The following is a 23,183-nucleotide window of genomic DNA, read 5'->3' on the forward strand; positions in this document are numbered from 1 at the left end:
GGATATCCCCACCTACGGGTGGGCAATATCGGGCAAATTTAGGCCAATTCGAACTATAACGGTGGCAGTGGGCGCAGATGGTTCAGGGACCACATCAACGAGCCGATGTGGTCCCTGATCCGACTAAATCTTTTAACCTGCCCAATCGATATCTGACCAATTTCAGGCCAGATATCGGTCGGGCATGCCCGTCATTGCTGCCCCTACATGGGCCGATAAGCTGCTGAGTTGGTCTAAGGGACCGTTATCGGCAGCTACAATCGGCCCGTGTATGGCCACCTTAAAAGTAACTATAGCATTAAGCTGCTTCATTTAGCATATTGAAATATGATGACTGCACTTATGAAGGAAGGTATAATATGCCTCAATTTCAAATGTTTCTTTTACAGGAAAACCATTTAAATTATTTTAATTTGTTTAATTTCAACACAATGCTCCTCATTCCCATCATGATTTTGACTACTATGATATTGATAAGACCATGTATTTCTTAAGTTTTACAAAAGACTCTCCATTCAACTCCACAGTTGAATATACACCTCCCAAACTAAACAGTTAATATAATGCTGAATATAGGGGAGAACTGCTAAGGCTGCTATATGTGTGCAAGCAGACAAAGTTACAGAACATTAGAATTATTTAGAGGGTTTCTAACTTCAGTAGCTGTGTACAATGGCATTCTTCAAGAGCTTCCAGCAAAGCATCAGTCTTCCATCTGTGTCCTCTATTGTTGGCACTCTAAGCAGTGCGGTGGATGATATCACAAGCGTTGTTGAAGAGGTCAGCAGCAGTGTGGCGGACTCGGTCACTGAACAGGTGACAAGCATGATACATGGTTTGCGTACAGAGGAGGGAGAAAACCATATGGCCACAGAAGAGAATTCGTCTAGGCCAAATGCAGAAAATGTATCACAAGGACCTTCTACGTATGGCTATGGAGTTAATTCAAACATACCAAACGTTGACATTCAAACTGACTCTGTAAATTATGACAGATCAGACAGGTCCTCACATCGCAGGCAAGAACAAAAACAAAACCATTATGATTCACCAGAATATTCCAGTAATGCTGACCATCAAAGGCAACGCACTTCAGCAGGTCGACATCAAGAAGCTGAGGACATGTCTTATTTAAACTGCGACTTTCCATCAGATACATATAAGGATAAGAAAGGGAGGCTTAAACGATCAAAAGAAAATATAGATGAAGATAACGAAAGTGAAAGTGGCTATGGCTTTACAAATGCTCATCATCGTAGTGACAAATACGAAGCTGGAGGCAAATCCAAGACCATTTCTCATAAAAACACTGACAGTGAAGGAACGCACAAAGTGAAACAAAGGACACATGGAAATAACAAAGCAAACTATGATTCAGAAGAGAACTCAAATAATATTGAGGGATCAAAAGAGGTGCGACATGGTTATACCAACAATACACATTCTAATAAACAAGATATTAACAACCGCAAAGTCGCCCACAAAGAAACTACTCAGAGTGATATTAAACAAAGGAGAAATCCCAGTGATAAGGAGAAATCTCCATGCAAGGGTAAGGACAGATCAGCAAGTAGGAGGAAAAGCAGAGCTGTAGAGGAAGGAAGAGACAAGAGCAAATCAAAGAACGGTAAAGAGGTCCTCAGCATGTGTTGGTGTGCAGAGCTTGATGAATCTTCTATCCTTTTATTCTTTTTCTTTATTTTATTAAAAAGTTAGGGATGCACTAGAGTTACAAAGCATCCATGAAAGGTTTGGCCAAATATTGAACCAAATTTGAATTCCGTTCAATAATCTCAAAAACCAAAATTGAATTATCTGGGAGCTACAATTTGCCACAATCATTTGTGCAGAGCGTTAAAGTCACATGAATTTAAGGGTTTGGATTAGGTTTAGCTGAATGGTTAGGGGCCTATTTATGACTGCTTGAGCAATCATTATTGAAACCTCCTATAAGGCTTCAGTAATATTCGCTTAAGCCTGAAGGCTCAAGAAATCACAAATTGGGCCCAAGTTGGCAGAATCGGTATCTTTATAAAAATGCAGAAATTGCAAAGTGAATTCTGGATCTAGTGCATCCCTAATTATATTACATTGCCCTGTATACATAACCTCACTGCAGTGGTGTTTAAACTATATAAATGCTTTCAATTCACCGGCTCCTTCTGAAGATATTTTCGATAACTGCTAACTGTTCAGAACACAATCAGCTCTTGGTACAGTCTGGTTGACCATTATAGAGTTGTCTCTTTTTCCATTGTCTGTTTAAATAGATTGACTCACCTAATGACTCATCATGCACTCTTTTTGCACATGGATATAATAGTAAATGTTGATATTAATAATTTAAAGCCATAGCAGTAGTGTTCGGATGTGTCTTTGTGTTCTGGCTAACATAACCTTGGTTTTCTGGTGCATGTAGCCCTCTTTATGCAAAACTATCTGTTGGGTAAGAAATAAAATTAAAGCCTAAAGAAAAGGTAAAAATGGATTTTCATGATTTTTATCCTTTTTTTTTTCTTAAATACAAATGAAAATGTGTGTATAGTCTCAATTTAGTTCAGATTGATAAAAGAAACCAACAACTTCCCCAGAACCACAACATACCCCTACTTTAATATATCACCAATCTCTCCCTTCTTCTCTGCATGTTTGCTTGGGGTGTATTCTTTTAGTTAATCTACAAACCATATTTGTGGTCAACATACCTCCAAACCACTTCACACATGTCAAAAACCCTTAGTCATAAGGTTTATAATCTTCTACTCCAGGCATTTTTGGTGATTTGTTTTCATATTACCATTTAGATTGAAGTGGAATTAGGTTTTAAAGAATCCAAAGTTGGATCATTATCACCTTTATGACATGGAGCCAACACCTCTATCTGCCTAGATGTATTTTAATGCTACACAGTAGAAGTCATTTTTGTGCTGGGATGCCATGAGTTGTTGTTCGAGAACATCTGAGAGTCTGCTGGTTGCCCCACACCAGGAACTTGATTCACATTTAGACCCCATGCAGCTCATACAAAAAGTAGAGGTCCATGTGATTACATGCGTCCTGCAGTGAATGCAGTGCTTGGTTTTAAATAGATAAATCTCAGGAAACACCAGGACCAGTAACCTGTTAAATGGATTGAACTGGGAAAATGTAGTTTTCCAGTATTGCAATCTATTGTTTAGAAACTGACTTGGTTTGGGTTTTTATCTTTAGTGGAAGAATGCATTTGTTCCTAAAGGAAATATACAGAGTAGATACGGGGTTTTTTTACATTGTCAAGCTTTCCTTTATCTTTCATCAAATTATTTTTTATTGTAATGCTTGTTAATTTCCTGGAACATAATGGTTGTTAAACAGTTATACAGTTGTTAAACAGTGTTCATTAATCAAAAAGTATATTAAATTGATGGGCGTTCTTGACCATTCTTAATTGCCCAGTTCACTATTTAGTAAACCATGAAGTTGAACTGATACTGTTATCTGGTTTCAAGGTTGGAAATTACTCTAGGAACCAAATATTGCTTTACATAATAGACAGAGGCAGATTTATCAAAATCACATTTTTTATTTCTTTAAAAAAAAAACCCCACAAAATATTGAAAAACTTGAATGTCTGTTTATTTATTAAAAAACTTGAATTTCAAAATTGTGATTGCATAGAAACATGACAAAACAGCTTATACGCAGTTAAATAACATTCTGCCCATCATTTTCAACAGGTCTGACAAATTTCAAATTGCTCCTAAAAACTCGAATTGAAAAATAGCTTGAACTCCCATTGACTTCTACATAAACTGGTCAGCTTTTAGTTGCTTTGTCTAAATCCAAAGCTGCCCCCTTGAAATTAAATTGCATTTCAAAGGGTACAGTTTAGGAAAAGAGGTGTTTGTTTATTCAGAGCTCCCAGAGAACAAATTGCACTTAGTGAAAAATAAGCCAAATTCCCATTAGTGCTTTAAAATGGTAAAAAAGGAGGAAAACATGGATTTTCATACTATTTTTTTTGAGCTAAGATAGGTGTTTACTGCCCATTTAACACTCAAATTCTATCATCAGAATCTGCCTTCTGTGCATAGGAAAACAAGATAACACTTTAAATGGACGCTGACATATTATTATAAATATACCTTTGTCATCCCTGCAATTCTCAAAAATTATAAAGGGTTTTGTGCCCGAACATGTTCCCAAAAGTTCTGTAAGCATGTTACTCTCTCAGTAGGTCGAGACTTTCATGGGTCATCATCAGAAAGTGAAGACGAAGTCCTGGGTAAATACCAAGAAGCAATGACGCGACAGCACACCAACCGGAACACCACAGATAAGCAACAAAACTACACCTGGGAAACAAGGCAGAAATACAGTCCATTGTCTGCCGAGTATGATGGGTATAGCAGCGAGGTGTCCGCTGATGAAGGCAAGTTGTGTCATATATATATTTATATTAAGTTTGATTTAATAGCTTTGTTTCAACTGAAAGCCCCAAATGAACAATTTTGTTTAGGTTTCTAATGGGTGCTAAGAGGTTTTTGATGCTCTAGATCAGTGGTTCTTCAACTTTGATGACCAACCACCTTTGTTCAGGGCCGTACTCATTATAAGGTTCCAGCCATTCATCATAGTAGAGACCTGACCTTCAAGATGGGCTTTCAGAGGTATCTAGAAGAGCAAAAAGGCATTCTTCTAATCCAGCCCTTCTCAACCTGTGGGTCGAAACCCCTTTGGGGGTCGAACGACCCTTTCACGGGAGTCGCCTAAGACCATCGGAAAACACATATTTCCAATGGTCTTATGAATCATTTTATGGTTGGGGGTCACCACAACATGAGGAACTGTAGTAAAGGGTCGCGGCATTAGGGAGGTTGAGAACCACTGGTCTAATCAGTCACCTAGAACCACCATTCTCAATGTTTAAAAGATATAATCCTGTCTTTCTCATGTCTCCCAACTTTTATTGTAGACACAACCAGCGGGCTTGTAGCCATGTTGTTGTTTATGAAGAGCTTCTGAATTATTGATAGATTTTAAATAATTTTGGTATACAGTGTCTGGAATACAGAGAGAAACCAGCTGTAGTAACAGATGCACCATACAAAATGCTAAATAAATACATGTTTTTATTAGGTGGAATTTTAGAACTGTCTATTTACTAAAATTCAAATTTGAGTAATGTGAATTTGTTTTTTTTCTGCCACAAAAGAAAAAAAGCACAAATGTTGATTTATTCCTTAAAAAATCCAAATATGAAAAACATAAATGAATAAAAACGTGGAACAAATATGGAAAAGAATCTGAAAACCTTGAAATCCTCATTTTATTAAGAATTTTCATGCATTTACAAACTAAACAAATCCCCAAAACCTCTAAAGCTTTGGCAGCTCCCACTGACTTCTACATAACCGTCCCAGCGTTTAGATGGTGTGGTTTTGTATTAGGGTTTTTAATGGTTTTTACACTAATAATAATAAGAAGGATAGCAATGGATATCAGCCAGAGTATGAAGGCTAAGGGGATTATGTAATAAAAGACACTACGTTTGCCCAGGAGCAGTAACGCATAGCAACCAATTAGAAGGCAGAATTTACTGGTCACCTGTTTAAAAACAAACACCTTATTGGTTGCTACGGGTTAAAGCTCCTGGGCAAGCTTAGTGTCCTTTATTACATATGGGGGTAAGAGTCTTTACCCATGGGCTCAGATCACTTCACAAAGGACTGCAGGCCTCGACGCCTTTTTAAATGCGCAGCCATTCGTCTAGACAAGAGCATGTCGAAGCGCACAAATGTGGCAAAATATGTGCATGATGCGTAGACATGTACATGCCTATGGTTATGACGTGAAGAAGCCCAGGAACGCCATCTAGAGGCACAACCAGTGACTTGCTGATATAGTGTCAGCCTCATCCCCTAGTATTCCCCTTCATTTAAATGTATGGTGTCTAGGTTGAAATGAAGGCTGAGATTATTTGCAATTGGTCTTCACTTTTTATTATTTGTGTTATTTTTTCATTATTTCACTTTTTGCTCAGCAACTCTCCAGTCTGGAATTTTAGTAGCTATATAGTTGCTATGGTCCAAGTTACCCAAGCAACCAGTAATTGCTTTGAATGATAGACTGAACAATGAATAAGAGAGGACCTGAATAGAATGATAAGTAACAATAATAAAATTGTAGCCTAACAGAGCAATCGTTTTTTGACTCAGGGGTCAGTGACCCCCATTTGGAAGCTGGAAAGCGTCAGAAGAAAATGACAAATAATTAAAAAAAACTATAAAAAATAAATAATGAAGACCAATTGAAAAGTTGCTTGGAATTGGCCATTCTATAACATACTAAGAGTTAACTAAAGCTTACCACAGAATTATGCTAGCGATGCTGCACCTTATGTTTTGGGAGTCTGTTCGTTATCCCTTGGTGTTAATCACACAGAGAGGAAGGCTGGGTCCAGGCCACCTGGGTAACGGCCCAACCTTTGAAAAAAATTCCCAAATGAATACAATTTTTTTCATTTATGCATATGAAGATTAGTTTGGTTTATCTATTACCCGATGACTTGTCAATGCACGTGTCAAATTGCCCGGATTTCCAGTTAATCCAGCAGCAATAAATCTAAAATACAATTAAGGTTCAGAGTAATTTCAGCAACAGATACTTAAATAACTACTGTTTTTATTTTTTTCTGAAATCAGTTTAGAAATGCGCATACAGGTATGCATAATCATGGCCGACGTTTGCGCCGATAAAGCAACAGCTGTATATTTCCTTGACAAGCTTATTCTAATCCCGATACATTGCTGGCAAACATCATGTTTGGAATAGGATTCCCTGGCACTGCTGAATGGTTTAATCTGTGTTCACTTAGCATAGCGTAATCTTTTCCGAGTATTTGTAAGACAGGCAGTGGCAGGGCTGGAAATCGGCCAAAATGGATTATTGAAGGCGGTATTGAACTAATTCACTCCCTCCCGAGTGTATCTTTGTCTAATTATGGCTGCACTGACTGCCGCTGTCTGGCTTTAACATGCAAAGACGTGCCGCGTGACGTGCACTGAATGGGGACCTTCTCATTATTTGTTGATCAGAATCATTATTTTCTATAATATTTCACATACCATGAAGAATTTTTTTTAATTTTATTTCTAATATGTAGATTTTTGTCACCCTAATTCATTTAAACCATGTGACAAAGTCATCTAGAATGATAATTATGTGGAACTGTTGTCAAGATTAAAACAATTCCACCCAGTTTTAGTGGGTAAGATGTTTCACATATAGAGTTTCAGAGGTTTTTGGAAACTTGACTCATATCCACGAATGTCAGTCATTTATCCAAAGATCCAAAATAAAAAAAGGACGAAGGAAAAAGATACAGAAAAAACGTGAAAACGGAGTGCGACAGTACAAAATTGCACAACTTTTACCTACTGTACTACAATTGACACCTTCAAACAAAGGGACATCTGCTGTTGACTTCTACATAATCTCTACTGGTTTTAGATGGTGTATTCTTGCTTTCGGATTTGTTGTGGTTTTGTCACATAATAAATCGCAAAAAAAACAGGTTTTTTTTCTGTGACAAAATCGTATTTTGAATGAAATAAATAGAGCGTTAGTTAGTGTTGGACTGGGAACCCAGGGGCCCACCATAAAACCTTAGATCATGGGCCCACTTTCCAAACTGTTTTTCCTCACTTAAAGGAGAAGGAAAGGCTAAGTCACTTGGGGGTGCCAAAATGTTAGGCACCCCCAAGTGACTTAGATCGCTTACCTTGTACCCCAGGCTGGTGCCCCCGTATGGAGAAAACAGCACCAGCCCGGGGTAGCAGCGAGTGCTTCCTCCTTCCTCTTCGCTTGCGCGCGCATGCGCAGTAGAGTGAAAAGCCGAACTTAAACAAGAAAGTCGGGTTTTCACTCTACTGCGCATGCGCGGGCCGACGGATTTCGCCAGCAGAAGAGAAAGGAAGGAGGAAGCGCTTCCTACATGTACCCTGGGCTGGTGCTTTTTTCTCCTAACAGGGGCACCAGCCCAGGGTACAAGGTAAGTGATCTAAGTCACTTGGGGGTGCCTAACATTTTGGCACCCCCAAGTGACTTAGCCTTTCCTTCCCCTTTAACCACTTTAGTCTCCTAGTCTCTTTTATTTACATGCTAACATCTATTCTTCCATCTATTCCTCCTCTTTGTTCCCATTCAGAAATAGGGAATGACCATGAAGTAGGCCAAATGGTCAGGAGCAGGAGGGCCACACCTGGGCCCGCCGGGAGTTTTCCTGGTATCCAGGTGGGCCAGTCCAACACTGGCATTAGTAAAAATCCCCCTTAATGATTGGGGGTTATTAATTAAAGTTCCTCCATCATGCTGCGAGTCCCAGACTGATAGCAAAAGCAGTTGGTTGCACCAGTTGAAATTGTTAGGTTGTGTGCTAGTTATAATGATTTCTTTGTCTGGAAAAGTGGGGTGAGCAAATACCAAATATGATTTCATTGTTAGCATCAAAAAAAATAACACAATGTTAGGCTGAGGGAGAATTTTAATAAACCATTATAAAAAATGTTTATTATATATCCACTACAGTTTTCATGCATTTTCTTAAAGCTGTAAGTAGTGATCAATCTTGTGGCGTCTTGCTTTGCTGGAAATGTTGCCACAAGCACTGAAGTGAATAGGGTTGCCACCTCTGCCGGGGTTTGACACCAGGCAGGGGGCAGGCAGTGATGTTGCAGGGGCGGGGAAGGGGCGGGGTTGTGACTTTGCGGGGGTGGGGAAGAGGCGGGCCATGACATCAATGGGCAGGGCCAATGGCTAATCTCCGCGTCAGTCTCAGTAAGTCCTGCTTGGTTTTCCCAATTTGGAAAACCAGACAGGAGCTTTTGACCCGGACAGCCCTTCCAAAAACCAGACTGTCTGGGTCAACACTAGACACATGGCAACCCTAGAAGTGAATTAGAAGCAGAGTTGGACTGGGTTACTCGGGGCCCACTGGTGTCCAGAACGGGGACATAACCGGAACACCCCCTATTAGTAGAAACTCCCTAAAGTTTTCTTATAGTTTGTACATAGAGATCCCATTAAAAAAAAGCAGATATGGTGGCTCTTTAAGGTGCAGAGCCTTACATTTAAATATCTAAAGGCTTTTCTGCTGTATTTCTAGGAGACTGTAATGATGAAATGCATAAGGAATAGGAAAGTGTCAGCATATGCTGTTATATTACAGTAATGCTTATGCATATGGATGAGGTTTCCTGTGACCATCCTTCCCTGCAGTGCTTCCAGTTTAATAGGCTATAGCAGGACCCTAGCAAATAAGAATGCTATTCATATTATAACAAGATTGATGACCAAAGGGATTTCACTGTCTGCTTCATTGTTAGTCCTTTAATCTGCAATGCTCACTGTTTCTCGCTTCACTGTGCACATTATATGCTGTGCTGAGTATAGGTAGATAATAATGGCTTTCTCGCTATCAAACCCAGTACTGTTCCCGATTCTCTCTATTCCTGCAGTGCAGGGCAGCCCGTGACCCTCTAACAACCAAATCCAAAGGACTTTCAGTTACCTAATTCCGCCAGGTCATTCTGCATTTTCACTTGCTCTAATTTAGAATTTCATTATGTTAAATTTATATACAGGGGTTGAGCTTTAAATTCTGCCTATAGTTTCTTCTTTATTTCCAGACAAAAATTTGAAGTCGTCTCGGAAGCGTTAAATGAGTCAGTCTTGACCTCAAAACTGCAATTGGATCCGCAAATAGACCAGTCTTGTATTATGAGTGTTGATATTAACTATAGATACACCAAATCCAAGATTTGGACGAAACCTGTGTTTAGAGAAAACAAGAAACGTAGAGACGTAAACCGCAGTATTATAGTACAGGTATGGGATCCCTTATCTGGAAACCCGTTATCCAGAAAGCTCTGAATTACGGAAAGCCCGTCACTTAATCATCGGCTAAACCTGTGTTTAAAGTTGAAAGAAGGACATCGAGCACTTTCAGACACTAGGAATCTGTTAAAATCCGAGCTTTATTTCATCATGTTTAAAAACAAAGAGTGCCTGACGCGTTTCGTGCGTTTGGAGCACTTATTCATCTGCCTATGAATAAGTGCTCCAAACGCATGAAATGCGTCAGGCACTCTTTGTTTTTAAACATGATGAAATAAAGCTCGGATTTTTACAGATTCCTAGTGTCTGAAAGTGCTCGATGTCCTTCTTTCAACTTTGAAGTTATTCCCCTTCAGCTGCGGGTTCAGGGCCTTGAGCACCCGGACCACTGCCGGATTTTGGTGAGCATGCTGTTTCTCAGATCTCAGACCATTTGAGTGATTAACTCTGAATTTCAAGCGGCAGGCTCGGGGTTTTGAACACCCGAGCCTTATTTGATTATTTGGTATATATATAACCTGCTCCATTTATTTATTTATTTACTTATTATTTTGTTCCATTTTGCTATCTGAGAAATTTGTTTTGAGGTCTGCCCCTAGAGCGACCTCTTTCTTAAACCTGTGTTTAGCCTAACCGAATTCTTAACCAAGTCACTTAAAGTTCTGGACACTTGGAAGCCAAAAGTTTTTATACACAATTGGTGCAATTTTTTTTATTATTATTATTATAAGTTGTGAATTTTAAATCAGGTTTGGTTTTGTATTTGGCTGAATCAAAAAATTATGGATTTAGTTGATCCTTAATATTAATAAATTACCTTTTTATCTTCTCAATTGCTAAGGACACAAACCCATTTTTGAAACTATTAAATTTGTCAGTAGGAGATAAACTGTTTACATAACAAGAACCATTGAGATCAAACATTCTTTAAAATTTTTCATGCTTGTGTTGCTCCCCAACTCTCTTTACATTTGAGTGCGGCTTGTAGGTAAAAAAGGTTGGGGATCCCTGGCTAACGTTTTTCTTTGGGTTAAAATATGGTTATTCAGGGGTAGAGTGAGTTGAGCATTCAGGTTAAGGATAGAGTCACTAGAAGGGATTGAAGCCTAGCTGGGGGCTCCAGTTAGTGGTAGGGTTGGTGTTTATAGTAAGGGAAGTGGGGAAAAAGCATTTGACTGTCCCAGACTTGAACTTAGTGCTATAAGGTTGTTTTAGGATTAGCCTAAAGTGGGGCTTTAGCCTGTAAATTAAACCATACCTATTGCATAGGCATCATCTGTAAGATATAACACACACCTGGCTCACCTCCATGTCGGCCAACATAGATCCCCAACATGTGTTTAGTGTGCAGTGGGCCTGCCCTATGCACGTGCCTGAGGAACGGTAATATGTAGCCTGTTCATTTTGCCACTGGTCATTTTAGGGCATTGACTTATTGAGCAGTTGGGTCTGTACCACAGGGCTACTGTGCCCAGACTCATTCACATGCAACTGCTCTATGGCTAGGGTTGCCACCTTTTCTGGAAAAAAAAAACACACCGGCCTTCTTATATTTTTTCGGCATATGTTAAAAAGGGCTTTTTCCCTCTCTTTATTTAAAATTTACCTAAGGAATCCTATCCAGTTTTATGATAGTTATTACCACTTTCCTAACTGACTGGGGCATTTTCTTTTCCTAAATGTGCCAATTCATCAGAATTAATTTGGCTGTTTTGAGCAGTAGTAGCCCTGTCCTTTTTTTTTTTTTGCAATTGTTATAGTTCCGCAACAGCAGCACTGAACTTACAGTCCTTAGTACCTTAGTTGAAGACAAAAATGAATGTGAAAACTGGAAAAATGAAATATTAAACTGGTGGAAGGGAGATAGATGGTCAGGACTTGCCACCGAAGGCTTGCATCTAGTTAGCCATTCTTTCGATAGATTAGTCAAAATCATGCTACATTAGAATTCACTAAAAATGCAAGTATTTGACTTTAATTCCAGAGCAAAGGGCAGAATTGCAAACCCATCATTATTGGGACAAGAAGTGACATCTCTAAAACATACTTGTCTTGTCGCATTTGCTGAATTCTCCTCTAGATGGCCACGTGAAACTTCTGAAAGAAACCGGCTGAATTTTACTGGTTGGTATAACGACATGGAAACAACCTTATTAGAAATATTTTAGCACGTATTATGTAATAAAACGATGAGCTGAAGGGACCCATATATGGCTTTTAGTATATTATACTTCTGACGCTTTTGTTTGTGTTATTTTTCTTTTTAATTTGATTTTCTTTGATTTTATCTTGTGCCTGAACCATGATCTTAATTTGAAACAATCGCTAGAAGGCAATGCTGTGCCAGTTGTTTTTTGTGTTTATGGAGACCTTCAAATCTGCCAATAGAAACACAAAACAACTATTTTTATTCTAAGATGTAAATTATTTGAGTTCTTTTTTTTCCGTTTTAGAATGAAACAGAATCTAATTACAGAGCGCAGGGGCCATTGTCCTTGTTGCTTGTGAAGCAGAGTATATGCCCAGGTATCCTTTGTCTATGCTAGGGATTATTATTATTATTGATCTTGAATTTTGTTATTTTCCACTGATCTACAGTACCCACTTGTCTGTGTGTAACTGACATATACATCCACAGATTTTAGTTTTCAAATAAATACTACTTTTTATGGGTGTAATTGACTCTAGAGAAACCTGGTCTGAGATGATCCTGGCAAGGATAAGGTTATATGAGTGTTGTACGTGACCATGGAGGGATATGAGAAGTCTCTTTTGGCCCAGGGGTGACATTTGACCTCTACTATATGGAGGTGGAAAGATGGTTCTGAAGCCCAAATAGCAGAAATTCCCTGAGCTAAGGAGGGAAGCTCATTGCAATTATGAAAAGGACCCTTTGAATGAAAAGTAGTAAGTGTTTTAGCCCCATTTATAGCACTTATACAGCGCGGCACACAGGAATAGAGTTGGGGTAGCAGAGAGGTAGTGTGGGGTTGGCTCTCCAGGATAAGTGGATAATCCGAGGGTACTGTACATTCTCTTTGAAGCAACACCATGATAGCTAGAACATTGGGGTATGACTACTGATGTATTTGTGCCTGTGTATACTGAGGAGCAATGTGCAGTCTACAAAGTTAAGTACCTTTCTGAAGAATATATTCAGCAATAAAGTAACATTTTTTTGAACCTCTTGCAGATTATTGGCCAGATCATCTAGGCCAGGGGTCCCCACCCTTTCTTACTCGTGAGCCACAGTCAAATGTTAAAAGAAACACAAGCATCATAAAAGTTCATGGAGGAGCCAAATAAGGGCTAAGATTGGCTATTAGGGGCCTCTATGCACCCTATCAGCTTACAGGGGGCTTTATTTGGTAGGAAATCTTGTTTTTATTCAACCAAAACTTGCCCCCAAGTCAGGAATTCAAAAATAACTCCCTGGTTTGGGGGCACTGAGAGCAACATCCAAGGGGTTGGAGAGCAGCGTGTTGCCCCCGAGCCACTGGTTGGGGATCACTGATTTAGGCTCATAGCAGGCCACATAGGACCACACCAGCACAAATACAGTCGTTCTCCCGTCATTCACGCAGTAGCCTTTTAACATAGGTAACAACTTTTGATGAATTGGACAAAACCCCAGATGCCATAGACCTTAATCTCAAATTTTACCCTCACAAATGGGGCTTCCATGTGTCTCTAGTAGAGCAAATATTTATTCCATTCTTATCTTAGCTTTTGGGATGAACCCCCCAGCAATGGCTCCAAGCCCCCCATTTGCTTTATACCACTAGTGAAATGTAGAATGCCCTTAGCTACTGTCTCCAGGTTGTTCTGTAACTATGCATAGCCCAGGTCCCTCTATTGCCAATTTATTTGCTTCTTAAAATACTTGTATATACTATGTATTTTATTATACAGCATTTTATGCATAGGCACAAAGAGCCAAAATGGAGATTTTACAGCACAGCTTCTCGGTGTGTTCCCTAAGGTATTTAATGACCATTTTTTCATCACTACATCGTTTAAACAGAGCTGATTTGGGTCCAGCAGCTCTTATAGATTAATAGCCCTCAATTATTTGATCTTTGAGCCGAGCTGCTATTTTAAGAGGTATGAAATCTTTTCTGAATCACACGTTCAGCCCTAACCTTTCATTGACAATGCTAATCCTAATACTGCATTCCGGCATCTTAATAAGCACTTCTTATATACTTTTAAAAATAATCTGCATGAACCACTGTCAATCACCCAACCGTCAAACATATTTAAAGCATTTCTATTCCAATCTCTTCTGTATCCCACAATGCACCTTATCCCTGTGAATGTTGGATGCATTTGTACAGGATATTTTTGTGTATTTTTAGAATATTTCTTGCTGAATTTATAAATGAAGTCCCCGATTTTTAACATTCTGTCAAAAGAAATATTTCTTCTCACACAAGGGGTTCATATTATTCATTCTACAGGTTAATTCTTCTGGGGTCGAAAGGGGATTACCGGTTTGGCTTTGTTGCTTTTGTTCGACTGTTTCTGTGTTTACTTGATTTATGTTTTAACTTCATTTACATTTTCAGGCTAAAAAGCTCTCCATAAACATAAATGTTAGAATGTTCTTGTATAATAAAATGTGAGTACAGTAGCTTTTTGATTTATACAGGTATGGGACCTGTTATCCAGAATGCTCGGGACCTGGGGTCTCCATAACTTAAGTCTGCTAAAAATAATTGAAATATTGAATAGCCCCAATAGGATTGTTCTGCCCCCAATAAGGGGTAATTATATCTTAGTTGGGATCAAGTACAGGTACTGTTTTATTATTACAGAGAAAAGGGAATCATTTAACCATGAAATAAACCCAATAGGACTGTTCTGCCCCCAATAAGGGGTAATTATATCTTAGTTGGGATCAAGTACAGGTACTGTTTTATTATTACAGAGAAAAGGGAATCATTTAACCATGAAATAAACCCAATAGGATTGTTCTGCCCCAATAAGGGGTAATTATATCTTAGTTGGGATCAAGTACAGGTACTGTTTTATTATTACAGAGAAAAGGGAATCATTTAACCATGAAATAAACCCAATAGGATTGTTCTGCCCCCAATAAGGGGTAATTATATCTTAGTTGGGATCAAGTACAGGTACTGTTTTATTATTACGGAGAAAAGGGAATAATTTAACCATTAAATAAACCCAATAGGGCTGTTCTGCCCCCAATAAGGGGTAATTATATCTTAGTTGGGATCAAGTACAGGTACTGTTTTATTATTACAGAGAAAAGGGAATCATTTAACCATTAAATAAACCCAATAGGGCTGTTCTGCCCCCAATAAGGGGTAATTATATCTTAGTTGGGATCAAGTACAGGTACTGTTTTATTATTACAGAGAAAAGGGAATCATTTAACCATTAAATAAACCCAATAGGGCTGTTCTGCCCCCAATAAGGGGTAATTATATCTTAGTTGGGATCAAGTACAGGTACTGTTTTATTATTACAGAGAAACAGAAAATCATTTTAAAAAAATAGAATTCCAGATAACTAATTTGATATAGCACTTTAGCAGTCAACCTACTATATTGTTTAAAGTGTATGCAGGGCAAACACAAATGGCCCTTAGGGTGAACCCTACCTCACCCAATGCTTTAAGACCAGTTTGGAATACCTTTGCTCTAGAGACTCTTGGGCCAGCATTCAATACCAGCCATGCATGAACAAATGGCCTTAACATGGAATGCAACCTAGTTTGAAGATTGATTTTGCAAACTGGCAGGTCATTAACAGAGTACACAGAATAGACTCTTGTTTACTACATCTTGGCCACCCCTCCTGTTAAGTAGTTACACAAAATACATACATCAGAGAGAAACAACATGGGCTGATGTCCCACACAGAGATTAGTTGCCTGTGATAGATCTCTGCTACTGTGAGCAACTAATCTCTTGCCTACAGCAACAAAGGGAATTGGTGGGGGAAAGGCATACTCATTGCTTCGGTTTTATGAAGTTTTGCAAAGTTTCCTCCTGCAGGCAACTTCATGCGAACTTCAGAAAACCGAAGTGATGCGTATGCCTTTCCACCACCGATTCCCTTTGTTGCGCGTGGAGAGGCAATTAGGAGAGATTAGTCGCCCGGTGTAGCAGGGATCTATCAAGAATGACTAATCTCTGCATGGGACATCAGCCTAAAGGTGGCCATACACGCACCGATAATATCGTACGAAACCTCGTTTCGTACGATATTCGGTGCGTGTATGGTATGTCGGCGAGTCGACCGATATCGCAGGAAGCTGCTGATATCGGCCGACTCGCCGATCGGACCAGTTTGAAAATTTTGATCGGGCGCCATAGAAGGCGCCTGACCAAAATTTTGCTTCAGCACCGATGGTCGCACGAAACATCGTCAGATCGCCACGTGTATGGGCAGCTTTAGACATCAAACCAGACTTGGCACAAAATAGACCACAATGCCCTTTCCTTAATCCTTGCTTCTCCGGGAGCATTCATTAAGAGAGCAGATAGTAAGTGTAACAAGGAAGAGCAGGAAGTAAAGGTGTCCATACATGGTGCAATGTGGTCAAGGTTGCCAAACAAACTGATCATCTCCCAAAATGCTCACCTATAGTGGCCGATATTGGACTATAGTGGCCGATATTGGACTAATTCCCTAGGGCCAAACAATCTAATTAAAATGGTGAGTATATGGGCCATTGGACTGAGGACCGCATCAACAAGCCTATGTGGCTCCCCATCGGACAGGAAAATAAAATCTGCCCAATCGAGATATAGCCAATTTTAGGCCAGATATCGGTTGGGTAGGCCCATGGGTGGTTCCCATACACGGGCAGATAAGGTGCTGAATCTGTCTGAAGGACCAGAATTGGAGCTTGCAGGCCTTGGGCAGTGAAGGGATGGATTATCGTTTAAGAATCCTGAATATTTTTTTTCTCTTGAGTGTCTTTAAGAGTTCATTTTTCCATAATTTAAAATGATACAGACAAAGCTCCATAAATGGCAATTATGTGTTCTGTGAATATTTTTTCACATACATATATGGTATAAAAGCTGCCTCTCTCAAAGCAATGCCATTCTCCCTGCCATTAACCGGATGTCATTAACTGTCGACCTGACACATTTAATACAGTGTCAGGGTGACAGTTAATGCCTGGAAGAATGGCGGTGCTTTGAGAACAATACCATCATTTTTATACTTTTCTTTATTTAAATATATGTCTTAGGAGGAGATGCAGTATTACTGCATTGACAAAACCATACAAATGCAATTATACTGTAGTAAATGCAATAAGGTTATGGTCTAAGTGAGGTTAACCAATCATGTAGCGTGTAGGGGCATAATGTACCACATCAACCTACAGCACCCAGATGTTTGATACCATTATTGTACCTGCTATAAACCAATCAAAGTTACCCACTGTGGGAAGGTGCACTAGTCACCGGGGCAGAGAGTAGATAAAGAACAGACACTGTTTTTATTATCATTAATATATGGAAATAACTTAAAAACCATTACAAATTTGTAATGAATGTATATTGCAAAGTTGCTTAAAATTACTGTTTCTTTTATTAGGCAAAAAATGTTTTTTTGGGTTGACATGTCCTATACTATACTATACACCCTACAGAAAGTTTATATCATATTGATTTGCCTATTAAATGATCTTACATAGCTGGTATTTATATATCAGTAAATATTGCCCTTTTACATCCTTTCCCTTGAGCCGCCATTTTATGATGGGCTGTGTGCTCCCTCAGAGATCAGCTGACAGGAAGTGATACAGCTCTAACTGTAACAGGAAGTAGTGTGGGAGTAAAAGGCAGAACTCTGTCCACTCATTGGCTGTTGGGGCCTAGCATGTATGTGTGCCTTGGCTTGTCTGTGTGCACTGTGAATCATATGATCCCAGGGGGCGGCCCTTAGTACTTAAAATGGCAGTTTTCTATTTAGGATTACGCAATGGCACATACTACTAAAAAAGTATATTTATATGAAAATGGTTTATTTAGATGAAGCAGGGCTTTACATATGAGCTGTTTATGCAGTATATTTTTTACCTACATTGTTGGGGGTCTAGTGCACTGAGTGACATATACATATACATAGACTTGCCTATATACTCTTATTTCATTACTAATCTCTCTGGTTGGAACCATTGGTTTGTTTACTTTTAACAACTTTTAGAAGCTTCTAAGAAAACTGGCCAAATTTAGTGGCTTTTTGTAATATTGTATAATAGTAATGATAATTTGTACTGCATCATTTATCTGATTAGCTTTCTCTCAAATTGGGAAGCATTTAAAAAAAAAAAACAACAAAATTAGAGGTATATGACTTCTGGTTTCTCTCCATATTGGCGGTGTATACACCACTAGGCATCTGGCCGTGTAACTATGAATTTCACTTCATATTTTCTCTCTGAAGTGACAGACTGAGAATAGATTCCAAAATAGCACAACTCTTCACCGCTGAACTTTCTGAAGTAAAAGCCAAAAGCTGTCATGCCAAATTGCAAGGGGTAAAGGCGCAGTGACATTCACTGGTACACGCGGCGTCCCTGTGGGGAGTGTGTGTAGGGCCCCTTGTGGGAGACGTTACCTCACTGTGAGCCCCTTGCTAGCTGAATGCTTTAGGTGGACGCGTACGCCAATCACGCCACCCGGTTTAATTCCGTAACAGCTGGAGTCACTGACACATTTAGCATCGATGCATTTATTGACACTTTCCGACACTATTGAAGCATGTTGCCGTCTTGGCTCGTTTTCTCAAAGTCAGACTGAAAGAATGTTTGTTCCACGAATTTGGGCTGCGGGTAAAACAAAAAAAATTCAAGAGTGAAGTTTTGTTCTTTAGTATTATGTATGGCGGCATTGATATTATGGAATTAGAATTTTACAATTAGCTATACAGATCACTTAATGTATATATATTAATACAGACTGATAACGTTTTGTTCAGCTGTTCATGTTTTGTAGGGACATAAAGGTATTTTGTTACAACTCTGAGGGTAGCCACCCATGTGTAAACAGTGGTATATTGTGTTGTTTAGCCACAAATGGATGGAAGAATATCTGTGATCTGCTTATTTGGATTATGGGCCAAATGAGTGGATTTAATGTGATACAGAGTGCTTGTCACTTTTGGATTGGCTGGTGCCATCATTTAACTGGGACCTGCAATGGACCAGATTTTCTTTCCTGGCCGATTACTGCGCAGACTTCCTTCCAAGAGGATTATACATATGCTGGTGTTCTGGCAATTTGGTTGAAATCAGACTGTCCCAATTATATTGCTTTGTGTATGTCCAGCTTCCATTGTTATCAGTACCTGCAATGTAACTGTATTGCCCCAGGGTCGGACTGGGGGGCCCTGCAGGTGCCCCCTCTGGCCGTGTTCCCCGCACCCCCTAACCCTCCCGCAGAGCCTTTCTAACCAACTCTCTAACTAACAGGAATAGTGTGGGAGCAAAAGGCAGAACTCTGTCCATTCATTGGCTGATGGGGGCTAGCATGTATGTGTGTCTTGGCTTGTTTGTGTGCACTGTGAATCCTATGATCCCAGGGGGCGGCCCTTAGTACTTAAAATGGCAGTTTTCTATTTAGGATTACCCAATAGCACATACTACTAAAAAGGTATATTTTTATGAAAAGGGTTTTACAAATGAGCTGTTTATGCAATATATTTTTAACGGCGTTTTAGGCCTTCTGGGTTTTTAAGAATGTAAATAAAGTTCGAGTTTTATCCATTCTCTGGCTGACCATGGTGCTTTGCGAGCCGCTTTCTTCAGAGATTTGAGTTTGCTCCCTTGGGCTACGGGTTCGGGGCTCCAAGCACCCAAACCAAATTTCGGCATGGGTGAGTGTGTGTATATTTATGTGATCTTCACTGCTTGTGTACTAACATTTGAAATATTTGGCGAGGGACCTGGGGTATATACACCCAGGTCAATACCTATTTTAGGTAAAGATTTTTGTCTTTAACTTTGATCTCTTTTATAAAATGTCTAATTAAACTGTGTTAGCACACTATATATATATAAATTTTACTGAATTGGGTGTATTCTTTGAGGATTTAGGTATTTTTAACAAGACCTACATTGTTTGAGGGTATAGTTTCCCTTTAATTACTACCTTTCGTACTAAGTAGAAATTTCACATTTATTTAAGGGGATCATAAAAACTGACCTTAAACATCATGGGAAACCAGATTTGGGTTGTGACTTTGAACAAGACAGAGCGCAGTTGAAGCCTGTGTCTCTGAAGCATACACACAGTCAATGGCATAAGCACTCACTCATTAGTATACTAATAGCATGGGCCGTACAGATGCCAAATGTATAATGATCTCCAAATAGAGGCGCAAGGTGGCTACTTGTTCCCCACAGTATGCCATGCAAATGAACCTATGTCCTAAAATGGATCATTACATTTTATTGGATAAAAATGTTAAAAGTAGGAATTAAGCAGGAATAGTCGCTAACATCTGATTGCAGATTGTGTTAAAGCCGCATTACCATCTGGAAATGTTTGCTGCAAGCTAAGCTGGAAGTAGACGATCCTGTGCCTGGAGATCAAATCAACTTCATCCCTAATTCAACAGAATTTCTCTCATTCTAAAAATACAAGGGCAGAAAGGACTATTGTCGCTTCTAAGGTTATCGGGTCTTTATAGAAAGGGAAAGGAAAGGGCCTTCATCAACTGTAAGGCTGATGCCACACCAGGCGTAGGGCTGATTTTTTCGGCAAGCGGAAAAACGCTTGCCGAAAATTCAGCCCTACGCCTGCTACTTGTGCCTGCACCCGAATGAATGGGATACGCTCGGGTGCAGGCACATGTAGCCGATATACGCAAGAAAACGCGAGACTTTGCATTCTCACGCGTTTTCGTGCGTATATCGGCTACATGTGCCTGCACCCGAGCGTATTCCATTCATTCGGGTGCAGGCACAAGTAGCAGGCGTAGGGCTGAATTTTCGGCAAGCGTTTTTCCGCTTGCCGAAAAAATCAGCCCTACGCCTGGTGTGGCATCAGCCTAATGGAGCAATAATTAATCAAGCGTAATTGTGCCTGACTTAGTTATATATTGTGCCTCACTTAGTTATATATATGTATACTGTGGGGGATTTAGCTCTTTAGGTAGGGCGGCAGCTCCTTTCACACAAGTAAGAGACAGGTACACAGGGATTTCAGCTGAATTCTGGTGTGAATTTATTTAACACAGCAGGCTTGACAGCAAATAAAAGTTCATACAGCTGATATCCCAAATACAACCAAAAGTAGCGGTCTTGCTGAAACTCAAAAACTGTCCTTAACCAGGGGCACACACAGCCACCCTTGGGCAGTATAAGCCAATATTAGGTAAATGCAGGTTACACTCGCAGTCTTTTGTAGGATTCCTGTGCTTTCTCAGAAGCAGCTGCACTTCAATCCCTCAGGCTTTACGGCAGCATACAGTCGCTGGTCCGTGCTACTAGGCCACCCACCTCTGTGGATAAATATTCCTCCGGCTCTCAGAGGAAAACAGTTCCCAACACACTTTTCCCCAAACAGGAAAACTTCCACACTGCAGCTCCAGTGTCTCACCTCTCTCCCAGGAGAGAGCAGCCCCCACGCTACTCTTGGAGCAGGCTTTAAAGTGATACTGACACCAGAAAGTAAAACTTTTTTTTTTTTTTACATCTATCATAACATTGTCTTTGCAAGAACTTTATAATTTTGCCATAAAAATATTTGCCTGATGCGTTTACATTACCTGTCTGATCCTCTGTGTTCCTCTATGAGGGGGCGGCCATATTTGTCTGTTAGCATTAGAAGCTATAACTGACAGGCTGAGAAGGGACAGTCAAGTTGGCAATTTAACAATATACTTAACAATTACTTACAAAACCAAACCTGTCAGCGAAAAACCATCAACACGACCTACAGGGAACTTTTTATGTATATTCATATTTTGAAAAGTAGTTTTTTCATGTCAGTATCACTTTAATTACAGGTGAGGCTAATCAGCCCACACAGCTGCACAGACCCTTAATTTCACAGCCCTTTGTGCTTTATAGAGGATTCTGGGAGAAATATACTTTCCTTCTATGATTTTCCCAACCGTGCTACAATACACACACTAATACCGACCTCTCTATATACAGTACTTACATATAAACTATAAATACAACCACTAATACTAACTGTAGATATTAGTATCACAATAGCCTTGGATATTCTGCTTGTTCAAGAACTCAGCCAGGTCCCTCTTATAGGCATTAACAGAATCTGCCATTACCACATCACTAGGAAGGGCATTCCCCAACCTCACTGCCCTCACCGTGAGGAACCCCCTACCCAACACCCCCCGGCAGGGCATTCCCCAACCTCACTGCCCTCACCGTGAGGAACCCCCTACCCAACATCCCCCAGCAGGGCATTCCCCAACCCCCTCACTGCCCTCACCGTGAGGAACCCCCTACCCAACACCCCCCGGCAGGGCATTCCCCAACCTCACTGCCCTCACCGTGAGGAACCCCCTACCCAACATCCCCCAGCAGGGCATTCCCCAACCCCCTCACTGCCCTCACCGTGAGGAACCCCCTACCCAACATCCCCCGGCAGGGCATTCCCCAACCCCCTCACTGCCCTTACCGTGAGGAACCCCCTACGCTGCTTCAAATGGAAGCTCCGTTCCTCTAATCAAAAGGGGTGACCTCTGGTGCATTGATTGTTTTTATGGGAAAAAAGAACCCCCCTATCTGCCTATAATCCTCTCTAATGTACTTGTACAGAGTAATCATGTCCCCTCGCAAGTGCCTCTTTTCCAGAGAAAACAACCCCAACCCTGACAGTCTAACCTCATAGTTTAACCCTTCCATCCCCTTTACCAGTTTAGTTGCAGTCTCTGCACTTTCTCCAGCTCATTAATATCCTTCTTAAGGACTGGAGCCCAAAACTGCCCCCCATACTCACGGTGAGGCCTTACCAGGGACCTATAAAGAGGCAAAATTATGTTTCATCGCTTGAGTCAATGCCCTTTTTTATACAAGATAGCACTTGTTTTAAAGGGTTTGTTCACCTTTGAGTTAACTTTTAGTATGATGTATGTATGTATGTATATCTTTATTTATAAAGTGCTACTTATGTACGCAGCGTACAGTAGAATACATTAATGCAAACAGGGTAGGGATGTAGAGAGTAATATTCTAAGACAATATACGGTTGGTCTTCATTTTTCAATATTGCGTTTGTTTCAAATAATTTCACTTTTTGTTAAGCAGTTATCTGGTTGTTTGTCTTCAAATTACCTTAGCAACC

The 23,183-nt window shown here is 40.0% G+C and overlaps 1 protein-coding gene across 4 annotated transcripts in view; it reads left to right on the plus strand.

Moving 5' to 3' along the window:
* The window catches only part of syt14 (synaptotagmin 14), a 111,752-nt gene that overhangs the window by 38,364 nt on the left and 50,205 nt on the right, over positions 1-23,183 (plus strand). Inside the window, exons 2-3 of one of the 4 annotated variants that reach the window (XM_012961665.3) lie at positions 390-1,627; positions 4,214-4,411. In XM_012961665.3, coding sequence (XP_012817119.1) covers positions 673-1,627; positions 4,214-4,411 — 1,153 coding nt within the window. In that variant the 5' untranslated portion in view covers positions 390-672. The remainder of the gene's footprint in view (positions 1-389; positions 1,628-4,213; positions 4,412-23,183) is intronic. The other 3 variants (XM_012961666.3, XM_002934679.5, XM_031902540.1) reach the window with 3 other exon arrangements.

Source organism: Xenopus tropicalis, chromosome 5 (genome assembly GCF_000004195.4).
Source record: "Xenopus tropicalis strain Nigerian chromosome 5, UCB_Xtro_10.0, whole genome shotgun sequence".
In the NCBI taxonomy this organism is placed as follows: Eukaryota; Metazoa; Chordata; class Amphibia; order Anura; family Pipidae; genus Xenopus; species Xenopus tropicalis.